Below are 12,691 nucleotides of genomic sequence, written 5' to 3' on the forward strand. Positions count from 1 at the left end.
AAAGCACTTCTGTTTATTTGCAGTAAGCTTAGATTTCCTATTTTTTGTAGTGCTAAGGCTAGGTGCAGCAGCATTAGCATTAGCCGCTAACCGCAGCACTACAGGGACATAAATTATAGCGCTAGAGTGAGGAACCCTGAGTGTTCTGGTATCCCAGAGTGCTATTAGCTATTAGCAGTTTGTCCCTCGTAGCTTGTTTTAACACGGCAAACACACAGGCTACATACAATCTAATATACTCGCCTCTGAATGGGGAAGGAGCTAGTGCTGCGGTTAGCAGCTAATGCTAATGCTGCTGCACCTAGCCTTAGAGCTGGAGAAACTTCACTCCAAAAACTCACGCTTATAACTCTGTACTGTAGCGTTAAAGTGGCTTTACTGCTCCTTAACATAAGGCACTCTGGATTATGGGATATAAAATATACATTCATTCCTGCATTTCAGACCTGCAACACATTCCAAACAAGTTAAAATGGGGTGATTTAGGGTTATTAATGAGGCAAAAATAAAACAAAATAATGAGGTTTTGTTAGCAGGTGATTATAATAATCAAGAGTAAAGATAAACCGAGGTTCTCCAGTTTTGAACAGATGCATGTAATGCGCTGTGAAGCACTGAGTGAGGTTAATGCAGGACACTGCAGTGAGGGATGACTGTGTTTCTCTGGGTGTGTTTTGTCCTCAGATTGCGTCCGGCATGGCGTATGTGGAGAGAATGAACTATGTGCACAGAGACCTCAGGGCTGCCAACATCCTGGTGGGAGATAACCTGGTGTGTAAAGTGGCTGACTTTGGCCTCGCAAGGCTCATAGAGGACAACGAATACACTGCCAGACAGGGTGAGGGACACTGTCTATTGTCTTCTACTGTATATTACCCTTTTCCTGTATGAATGAAAGTGAAATATCAAAAAAAATAACTTAAACCTACTATGTTCTTATTAAAATGAAAAATAAACATCATCATATTGTGAACCTTTTCTGTTTTTTTTTTTATTATTTATAAAAAAATGTTTTTTTTTTATGTATAAAAGCAAAACCTGTTTAGTTCCATGTTTAATCTTCCATTGTTTTTTTTAATATTAATTTTATTTTTTCCCTTATTTGAAAATACTTTTAGTTACTTAAGTATACCTCCTTTTTACCAGGTTTTATTATTCCATTCATTTGTGGTACAGTTTCAGTATCTGTATTGACATTAATATTTTGGCAGGTATTGTATTGAAATTCGTATTGTTTCAGCTTGTATATCTGTGCAGTGTAAAGCTGCTTTAACACAGAACACTGAAAAATGTCCACTGCACTTTTAAACACAGTGTTTTTAATAAGACATGCAGCGCAGATGTAGTAAACTGAGTTTTGCGGCTGTGAGCAGTAGGGGTGTCACGATCTCGATATTTTATCGAAATCGAATCGAAATGAGGTCACGATCTCGAGTATCGAAGTCAAAAAGAGGATCGACGATCCCTCCCGCGCGCGCTACGCAAATAGCGCAGCGCGCTACGCAAATGGCGCGGCACCAACACAGCGCATCCTATTCATTTAAATAGAGATAGCCACTGCATGAGCGCAGTCGGCGGGAGTGTGATCACTGTTTTTATCTGTCCAACGGGGGAGGGGGGGAGGGGGGGCGGGGGTTGGGCGTGCAGGTTTTGTATCTGTATCTAACGGAGGGGTGGGTGCGCGCAGGTGAGAGCGTGTGAACTCGCTGAAATGCGTGTGTCAGTGTGACTTGAGAACACTGACTATAGATCACAGTGAGGTGGATTAAAAATCTTAAACTTATAATTGACTACACCTGTTGCTTTCCATTGAATTAAAAAAACATCTTTCTCTCAGATAAAGTAAACACAAGCGTGTTTCTGACTAAAATAAAAGCTTTTCAGGAGAGATATAAGTTATGTGTAAATATTTATAAGACAATACCCACATCACTTATCTAACCAGCCTGTACTGATTTCTGCCCCCCAATAATGCTTTCAATGACCTCTTGTAACCCCTGGGAGCCAGGGGTTACACTCTAATAGCCTTTAATAGTCTTCAGTAGCCTTTAAAAGACTTAACTGGCAGCCGTGGTGTGTCCACTAAACTCCGTAGTTATAAACATCCTGAGGTTAGCAGCGCGCTAACTGACCTGTTCATAATGTAATCCGAGCAGTGCCTCCGGGATGGCTGTTCTAACCTGCTGCTGTTAGCTGCTTGGGCTGAAAGATGAACTGTAGTGAGCTGTATTATCCGGTTAGTGGGGTTAAAACCTTTATTTGTTTACAGAAACAGTAAAAACGGACTGGCTGAGCTCTGTAGCCCGTGGCTGGGCTGTACTGAAGTAGTGACTGAGTGAAGAGAGCGGGGTGCTGCTGCTGCTGCAGCTCCGACTAGTGGTTTGATGAAGAACTGCAGCTTCATGTAATGAGCAGTTTCACCAGCCATCCACAAACAGCTCTGATAAACTGCTTGTTTTAATAGTGCACACTGTTGCTACCAAAAAAGTCACTAGATGGCATTACCATATATATCTTAATAAATAATAATAATAATATTTATAATAATAATAATAATAATAATAATAATAATAATAAATATATTATTTAAATTTTATGAGGCATAAAATAATAACAAGAAAAAAAACAAGAAAATCGAGAATCGAATCGAATCGTGACCCTCAAATCGAAAATGAAATCGAATCGAGGATTTAGAGAATCGTGACACCCCTAGTGAGCAGTGAACACAGCACAGGTGCAGCAGAGATCTGATTTGTTTATAGCAGTAAATGATCTGGCTAATTTATCAGACTAAACTGTGCCTCATCAGCAGTTTAGCTCAATTAAAAATAAGTACATTTGATAGCTGGGTCTGATAGACATTATTATTTATTTTTAAATATATTACTTATCACAGTTATATCAGGGACGATATATTATGTAAGAAAAGTGATTATCGTGACAGAACCAATCCCACCTTATTCCAATCTCCCATCTCAAATCCCCCTAAATCCCAAAACTTCTGGCTGGATCTCAACTATTCCAAAGAACACAGTTCCACCACTGCTTCACAGCTCAATACTGGATTCCTATCCATCTTTCTCTTGCTGTGAACTGACTCGCTTTTTTTAAATATATGTAAGTTATGTATATATTATATATACTATTATATCACATATCTTAACTTTCTTGTCTTGTTGTTTTAACACGGCAAACACACAGGCTACATACAACCTAATATACTCGCCTCTGAATGGGGAAGGAGCTAGTGCTGCGGTTAGCAGCTAATGCTAATGCTGCTGCACCTAGCCTTAGAGCTGGAGAAACTTCACTGCAAAGGGGGATTTAAATCAAATCCCCCTAAATCCCAAAACTTCTGGCTGGATCTCAACTATTCCAAAGAACACAGTTCCACCACTGCTTCACAGCTCAATACTGGATTCCTATCCATCTTTCTCTTGCTGTGAACTGACTAGCTTTTTTTATATATATGTAAGTTATGTATATATTATATATACTATTATATCACATATCTTAACTTTCTTGTCATCTTTTTTTTTATTACAGGGGCAAAGTTTCCGATAAAGTGGACAGCACCAGAGGCTGCTCTGTACGGCCGCTTCACCATCAAATCTGACGTCTGGTCGTTCGGGGTTCTTTTGACTGAACTGGCAACTAAAGGCAGGGTGCCATATCCAGGTAAACAGGAGGACTGATGGTAACGTTCCCCATTCTATACCCTTATTTATTTTAATACACAGGCATGCCAAAAGTCACGGGACAGCAGTTTGTAAATTGATCATGGAATATTACCTCAGGGGATGACTTGAAAACACACCACACCATTATACAGTTAGGCCCATAAGTATATACAATACAAAAATACAGACGAAATCATTTTAATATCGTTTTTTTTTTTTTATGATATTTAAGATATTTAAGGTATTTTATTGAAGATTATGTTGGAATAAACCCTGTAATACTCTTTCGATGGATTTCTTCTGTGTTTTGGTTGATTTTAAACACGTTTTACCCATTTTTTTATTCAAATCACACTGTAACAATCTGGCAACCCTGATGGCTCGCTGAAGTTTTTTGGGACACGTTTAGCTTGTGTACTAAGCAGCGATGTTTACTATAAATCCTGATGCATTATGGGAGTTTATAGTGCCCTCAAAATCACGTTCCAATTCCCCCTTATGATTTGGACAATGGCCGACGTACTTGATAGTGACACACTTGAATTGTTGTCTTTAAGGTTTAAATAAAGGGGTTGAATAAATAATGAAGCTTTCCAGAAAAATAATAATTTTTCTACAAAGCCTCCTTATTTCAAAGTAACTGTACAAATTATATATTTAAGCTATTTTATAGTTTACATCAGCTATTTCCTCATTTATCATGTATCAGTTAAGCAGGTAAAAAGTCTGGGAATGATTCCAGGTGTGGTATTTGCATTTGGAAGCTGTTGCTGTGAACCCATAACATGTGGATAAAGACAATCATTATGCTAAAAAAAAATAAAGAAATTCAGTTAAGAGAGATAGCTGAGATGTTAGGAGTGGCCAAATCAACGGTTTGATACATGCTGCTAAAAAAAAGATAATCACAGTGGAAGATCATAGATCTCAGAATGTATTTTTTATTGTGAAGAAAAAGCCCTTCATAACATCTACCCTAGTAAAGAACACTATCCAGGAAGTAGGCTTATCAGAATCTCAATACTTTTCCAGTCGTTACGATAGCGAAGAAGAGTGTGTGTGGTTGATGGTTCGCCTAAAGATTGCTAAAATTGTACCCACTCTCTTATGTTTATTACAATATATAAAAATATTATTTAAATACATGGTTATATCTATATATGTTCACCTTCCTTTTTGATGCCCCACCCAGGCATGGTGAACCGGGAAGTGCTGGACCAAGTGGAGCGCGGCTACCGGATGCCCTGCCCAGCCGAGTGCCCCGACTCCCTGCACGACCTGATGCTGACCTGCTGGAGGAAGGAGCCTGAGGAGCGGCCCACGTTCGAGTACCTGCAGGGCTTCCTGGAGGACTACTTCACCTCCACTGAGCCTCAGTACCAGCCTGGGGAGAACCTGTAGAGAGGAGCATCGTTTACTGAGGAGAATGATGATAGGAGGTTCTGGAGGAGCTGTGATGTAATGAGTACCGTGATGTACCATGAAGTTCTCTTATGTGGTCAGTAACTTTCACAGGAAACAACAGAAATAGACCAATCGTTTCTACACAAGACCTCCACTTTACCTCCTGCACCCCAAAAATATATATATATTAAATTAAACTCTTGTTGAGATGTATTTGAGGTATCGTTTGAACTCCAGGCTCCTCCTCCAGCAGCAGCTCCAGCAGTTTTATAGGTCAGCAATGATCGATCTTTAGCTGCTTTTCTGACCTCATTGTGTTTCCACCTCAACGTTTTTTTCTTAAGCTCCTTTAAGAGCTCGCTCCAGATCTGTCAATCATCTTCTCTAACCACCCCCTTATCTCCTGCTGCCTCTCTTCGTTCTGCTTCGTTCAGCGACCTCCCCTTCCCCCCAACTTTGCCCCACTTGCACCAAGGCTCTGACGGAAAGGCCTAGGCCTGGGGCTTGAGTTCGGGCTTGGGATGCACTCCAATGAGGTTCTCCATGGCTTTCAAGGAGCTTTAAAGAAGCTTGTGGTTCTCAACAAGATGAGGCTTCGAAAAAAAAAGCTAAAACTCCAATTTACTCATTTTAAAAGGATACATTTGGGTTTTTAATTGGATTTTAGTGAAACTAAACTTCTTACGGTCTTCCAATATGTCCGTCCAGGACCACCCGTATCTATCTTCTCATAAAGATGGAGATGTGAAGAGATGTGTCCCATTGATTTCCTGTCTTAAACCTGGATAAACTGGAATAGACAGTTAAAAGCTGGCGGAAATATGGATTTTTGTTTTTTATTCTAAAAAAGAATATTACAGTACCTTTACAATCCCATGCTGAACTGATCATAAGGGAGTGACATCATTACAATGACCAAACTCATGGACAAAAAAAAAAAAAAAAATCAGCATCCATCCACTAATAGTACAGACTTGAAGCTTTTTCTGGCTTAGGGTTTTTTTATTGAATACTTATAATACTCTACTTTTTATGATATTTCCCATAAAACTACCCTTTTCCCTTTTTTTCGTTTCCTTATATGACCCAAAAACTACTGATGACGTCTCCTTTTTTGTTCTTTTTTTTTTTTTACCATAGAGACAGCTGTATAGTCGAATATTAGTGGACGTTAGATCTAATGTGCCAATGGGGACAAAAAAGGTTTTACTATACCGTTTTACTATATAAATATAAAATGTATTTTTATGAATTGTAATCTTTTGCTATCATCAGAAACGGGCGGGTTTATAATTATGATTTGAATTGTGAGATTGTGAGATCTATGATGAATATCAGCCTGATGCATTTGAACGACAAATCTCCTGAAATCTCTCGAATTATTTTCGCTTTGGGCATTTTCTTCTTTTAAAGTGTTGATTTATTATGTTTTCTGTGTTTAGAAAAATATACATATACCTGGTGTTAAGTCTGCAGTGGCCTGCAGTTTTAAGAACTACTATATATGTGTGTTAACTAGGGATGTCCTGATCCAATTGTGAATGTACTATAATAATTCCGAACTAGTCCCGGGTTTTTTTGTTTTAAAAACAGTGTTCAGAGCGCCATCTGTTGTCCTTCATTGCTGGACATGTCGGCAGAACTGGGGAAAGTTCTCAGAAGGTACAGTTACCACACAAAGCAATGCTCGATTGGCTAGTGTGATCACTTCAAAGCGTGCCCAGGTATGCACGGCGCATGCAGTGCGAGCGCTATTCGTGCCCAAGTGCAGACCAAGATGATGTGAGTGATGCAACATAGCGGTGTTATGCCGAATTCTGCACCACCGACAGGAAAAGCAATCCTTCTCGAGAGCGCACATATTTTTTAAGTCAGTTAAGACATGCTCCCGAGAGAGGGTGCTTTTCATGGCGGGGGTGCTGAATTCAGCACAACAGCGGCTAACCCACTAAGCAGTGAGTAATGACGTAAGCGTGCTCGGGCACGGATTGTTTAAACGCAGTGTAAGTGCAGGCCAGCGGAGGAGTGAGGAGGGAACAGCATTAAAACATTAAATAATATCTGAAACCATATAAAACTTACTTAAAATTACTCTTGTTTTACTACACGCCTTTCTTTGGTTTAAACCAGCACTGAACAGCACGTTTAGAACCGAGTGAAGGCTAATGCTAATGCTAATACACAAACATTCTATAGAAACCCAATTTATAGCACATTCACCCACTATAAACACAGTTATTACACATAGACATGGACAAACTATAACAGATATCAGTCCAGAGTGTGTACCACTATACACACTTTTTTTTTTTAAAGGAACTGATATTTAAACACAATAAAACAGTCATTTAGCTAAATAAATTACTACTAAACAAAATAAATCAGTTCAGAATGTCTCTCATTATATAAAGTTTTACTAACAAGTAAGTTTAATGTGATTAATCAGCACATCTTATCTAAACAGTTTTGCTTTATTATTCTTTATAACTTAAATATCAGATTCAATTCAATTAGTATTGGCTAATATTTAGCAATAAGGGATTTGGATTAGATTGAGGTGCAAAGTAATCTGATTTTGATTCTAATCCTAATCCAAACACAAAGAATAAAATTGGAATTAAATGGTAAAATATTCTAATCGGAACGTCACTAGAAGTGTCAGTTCAGGGGAACTGTGGAAGTCACAATGGAATCTGAGGGACAAAGAAAAGCTAAAAAAAAAAAAATCTTATCTAAACTGGTGCTCCATTATTAATTCAAACACAAATGACAAATTAATTTCGACAAACTAGTATCGGCTTGAATTGGGAGATAAAAATATCATGACCTGGACATCCCTAGACTTTAACATTTATTTAACAGCCACTGACAGCTTTTTTTTTTTTTTATGGGGAAAAAATGGTCACACGTTTGACATCAGACTCATGTTCTCATGTTCAGGAATCATCACATGCAGGAAAACGAGAAATAATACACTGTTTTAATAAAAATAATGATAATGATAATCATCAGTGAAATACTGTAAACTGCTGAGATTATAATGTTGATTAAATGGTTTGTAGGAATGGTAGGATGTTTTTTATAGGCGTGACAATGATGGTGATGGTGGTCAGAACTGTGAATAGTAGCTGAATTAGCGTAGACAGAGGTGCTCTCACTGACGCACTGACACGTACTGACGTACGGACGTTTCCATCGGCCTGTGGATTTATGTGCATTTCTCACTTTAATAAGGTAGAATTCCAGGTAAATTAATCTAATCACATGACACTGGTCAGTTTCTGCTGTAAATACCGTCCTCGGGTCATGGATACTGTAAATATCCTATTTATTTACACTGATTAAAATAGCTATAATTGTCCAGCCTGCTACTAAAAAGTTGCTTATAAGGGTGGGATTCATAGAGGAATCTCACAATACGATACGATATTATCACGATACCGCAATACTCAATATATCGCAAGACAATTCTATGCGATACTTCACGGCATCTGTGTTACTGACAATGATAAATTATTCCTAAATAATAAGCAAATAATAATAACAGGAATTATTGATTTATTAATGCGTTTAACAACCTATATTCTTTACTGCAGGTTACCCCTATTCATTTGATTATAGCACCACCATGTGGAGTAATGAGGCAGTTACTTTTTAGTGAGAGTCTTAAGGAGTTTAGATTGCATATATTTGTGATATATATGTGATTAACTGTGAGCAAAAGCTCCATACTGGATAATTTAGACCCTGTTTACACCTGGTCACTTCATGTGATTAATATCTGGATTGTTTTCACATGTGTTCATACTGTGGGGAGGGGTTTTGGTTCTTTGGGGAGGAGTTTTAGTTCTAAGGAGATGGTTTCTGTTTCAACGGGAAACAGATTTTTGTTCAAAGGGGAGGAGCTAAGGTTCGAAGGGAACGGGTTTTGATTCTACAGGGAGGGGTTTTGGTTCTACGGTGAGTAGTTTTTGTTCAAAGAAGAGGATTTTTTGGTTCTATGATAAACAGTTTTGGTTGTGGGCAGGAGTTTTAGGGTTTTGCGGGGATGGGTTTTGGTTCTATGTAGAGGGATTTGTTTTACAGGGAGGGTTTTTGGTTCTAGGAGGAGGTTTTGGACATCAAAGAGGTGGAGGTTCTGTTCTATGGAGAGAGGTTTTGGTTCAATGGGAATAAGTTTTGGTTTTAAGGGGAGGGTTTTTTGTTCTACGGGACCGAGTTTTCGTTCTAAGGGTTTTGGTTCTACAGGGAGGGGTTTTCGTTCTACAGGGAGGAGTTTTGGTTTTACAGGGAGGGGTTTTGGTTTTACAGGGAGGGGTTTTGGTTTTACAGGGAGGGGTTTTGGTTCTACAGTTAGCAGTTTTTTGTTCTATTGATAGGGCTTTGAGTTCCTTGGGAAACAATTTTGGTTCTATGTGGACAAGTTTTGGTTCTATAAAGAGGTTTCGTCCGGCAGGAAGAGGTTCTGTTCTACAAGGAGGAGGTTTCATACTATGGGTAGTGGTTTTAGTTCTAAAGGAAGGAGTTTTGGTTCTACAGGGAGGGGTTTTGGTTTTACAGGGAGGGGTTTTGGTTTTACAGGGAGGGGTTTTGGTTCTACAGTTAGCAGTTTTTTGTTCTATTGATAGGGCTTTGAGTTCCTTGGGAAACAATTTTGGTTCTATGTGGACAAGTTTTGGTTCTATAAAGAGGTTTCGTCCGGCAGGAAGAGGTTCTGTTCTACAAGGAGGAGGTTTCATACTATGGGTAGTGGTTTTAGTTCTAAAGGAAGGAGTTCTGGTTCTAGGGGAGGTGATTTTGGTTCTACAGGGATGGGTTTTGATTCTTTTGTGAGTAGTTTTTGTTCTGAGGAGAGTGTTTTTGGTTTTACGGGAAACTGTTTTAGTTGTATTTGGAGGAGTTTTGGGTTTTACAGGGAGGGGTTTTGGTTCTATGAGGACGAGGTTTCGTCCTGTGGGAAGGGGTTTTGGTTTTACAAGGAGGAGGTTTCATACTATGGGGAGGGGTTTTAGTTCTAAAGGAAGGAGTTTTGGTTCTAGGTGGAGTGATTTTGGTTCTATAGGGAGTTTTGATTCTGTGGGAAGTTTTAGTTTTACCAGGGGGGGCTCTTTGGTTCTACGGTGAAGGTTTTTTTTATAAGGGGGAGGAGGTTTGGTTGTGCAGGGAAGGGATTTGGTTCTAAGGGGATGAGTTTTGGTTGTAAAATAAGTATCACTTGCATTGTAATGTTGTTTGGTCTCATCCAGATATAATCCTCATGAAGTGACCAGGTGTAAAGTTAGTCTTTAGTTCAGTTTTCCAGTCAGGGATTAAGCCTGGTCTTGGATAGTCCCTGTCAATAAAAAGACCACCCCTATATGAAGTGTGTTACATTACATTAAATGGGATTTTTTGATGCTCTGTAAGGTTCTTCAAACTCACAAAACTCTTGTAACAAAAAAAAACACTTTCTTTTTGCTTGAATTATGTTATTTTGTATTTAAGTTTCTAGATTTCCACTGGAATCAATATTAGTGATATTAGTATGATTATAAGAAAAGTCTAATATATGCATTTCTGCTTTACAGATTTTTGACAGTAGCTGATATTATTTATACAGCTAGCCATCCTCATATATAGTTTTTTTTTGTGTAATTAACCCTGCATTACTGTTCATTATTGTACACTCGACCTCAATCTACCACTGTTCTGTTTAAATCAGTGATGAGTACAGTGGGTATTGTTTGAGTTTGACCTTTTGCGAATCAAAACTAGGCTTGTTCTCCATTTTTAAACAGTCTAACTACTGCGAATGTTTAGTAGATTGGTGCTGTGGTGCTTTAGTGCTCTAAAGATGAGTCCGAGCTTAAGCCAAAACTTTTAGTTGTCAAATCAAGATTAAGATTTTTTTTTATCATTATATGAAAAAAAAATAAAATGGAAAAATGATAAAACAGATTGGAACTCAATGTACAATTTTTTCCCATTTTTACCTAAATTTACTCACCCAATTACCCAACCCACTCATTAAGACTCCCCTTGTCACTAGTGATGCCCAACACCAGGAAGGTGAAGACTAGCACACTCCTCCTCCAATACATGTGAAGTCAGACTCCGCCTCTTTTTTAACTGCTGCTGATGCTCTGTGAAGCACAGCGACTCTGTTCTGATACATCAGCTCACAGACGCAGCCTTGTGCTGATTGACATCACCCTAGGAGTGATGAGGGGAAAGAGCGCCATCTACTGTACCCACCCAGAGAGAGAGAGAGCAAGGCCAATTATTCTCTCTCAGGGCTCCGGTAGCTGATGGCAAGCTACATGAACAGGATTCAAACTGCAGATTTTTTTTTTTTTTTAACCAATAAGAACATGGAAAAACAGAAATGACAAAGTTTGTAACTCACTGTAGATTCATTTTCATACAGACTGGAGTAAAAAAAATATATATATATTATTTTTTTTGTCATATAAAATTAAAAAGAAGAAATAAAATTTTGTTACTTATTGTCCATGCTCAGCTACAGTCTTAAGACTTGAGACCAAGACCGGACTCAAGTAATACATCAATAAATTATATATAACATGCTAATAAAATATTTCATTACATAACAATATAGAATAAAAGTTCAGTTTCTAATTAACGTTACCTCAGAGAGACGCAATGGTGCTCCCAAAGGAAACTGAGACAAGGATCAAGACTGAGATCATTAGTTTGTTCTCTTGAGACTAATTTTAAAATCAAGACCAAACTGGAGATCTACATCACTACATCATGTGATTTCACACTGTAAGTTACTACTGTGCATTGATTGGGCTCTGTCTCCTGGAGGGCAGATGTCCTGTAGGGACGTCAGGTTAGAAGCTGTGGTCTGAAATAAAGATTAATTGTATAATACTGAGTGATCTGCTTGTTCACAGTAAGAAACTGGAAAACAGTGGGAACAGTGATTGTGTAACAGTGTAGTATTGTTGTACCAAATGACTTTTTTTTCCCTTCTCTAAATCTTTTGACACCTTTATTCATGTACTCAGCCTATGCAGGTTTTTCCTTATTATATATATATATATTAACTTTCTGCTATACACTTTTTTTATACTCCTTTTCTCTTGCTTACAGTAAATTGTACAGTTCTGCAATCCTACGACTCCTTTTAAAATTTAGAAGAGAACTTTGCAATGAGAGTTGTATACTTTTAAAAACCGATGATGATACATTGCTATCTTTTGTAAGTGCAATAAACGACATTTCTTAAGTTTGCATTTCAAGAGTGGATTTTAATGTCTCGTTCAAACGGATTAAATTAGTAATAAAGAGTGCTAAATCAGTGCGTAGTAGGGTAGTAGGGGTGGGTGATATGGCCCTAAAATAATATCACGATATTTCATGTTTTTTTTTTTTACGATAACGATATTCATGGTGATATGACAAAACATTGAATTAAAAAAAATATTTCAAAAATACACTACTGCAACCAAATAAAAATTTTATTGTATTATTACATATGATATGATATATTTCACACTCCTAACCGAGATATAAAAAAAATACAAGAATTTAATCAGATTTGTAACAGAAGTCAATGATCCAAAATGTAAAACTAATAATACACTCCAAATGTCTCCATA

At 37.9% G+C, this 12,691-nt stretch overlaps 1 protein-coding gene across 5 annotated transcripts in view; it reads left to right on the forward strand.

Moving 5' to 3' along the window:
- The window catches only part of src (v-src avian sarcoma (Schmidt-Ruppin A-2) viral oncogene homolog), a 74,181-nt gene extending 61,850 nt beyond the window's left edge, over positions 1-12,331 (forward strand). For 4 of the 5 annotated variants that reach the window (XR_007423854.1, XR_007423856.1, XR_007423855.1 and 1 more), the window contains 4 exons: positions 685-838; positions 3,547-3,678; positions 4,873-9,443; positions 9,694-12,331. Coding sequence is in view for 1 of the 5 variants with exons in the window: in XM_049462976.1 (XP_049318933.1) it covers positions 685-838; positions 3,547-3,678; positions 4,873-5,081 (495 nt within the window). In the remaining 4 variants the exon portion in view is untranslated. Of the gene's footprint in view, positions 1-684; positions 839-3,546; positions 3,679-4,872 lie in introns of all 5 variants that reach the window. The other variant, XM_049462976.1, reaches the window with a different exon arrangement.
- Positions 12,332-12,691: the final 360 nt, after the last annotated feature.

Source organism: Astyanax mexicanus, chromosome 13, assembly GCF_023375975.1.
Source record: "Astyanax mexicanus isolate ESR-SI-001 chromosome 13, AstMex3_surface, whole genome shotgun sequence".
Classification (NCBI taxonomy): Eukaryota; Metazoa; Chordata; class Actinopteri; order Characiformes; family Acestrorhamphidae; genus Astyanax; species Astyanax mexicanus.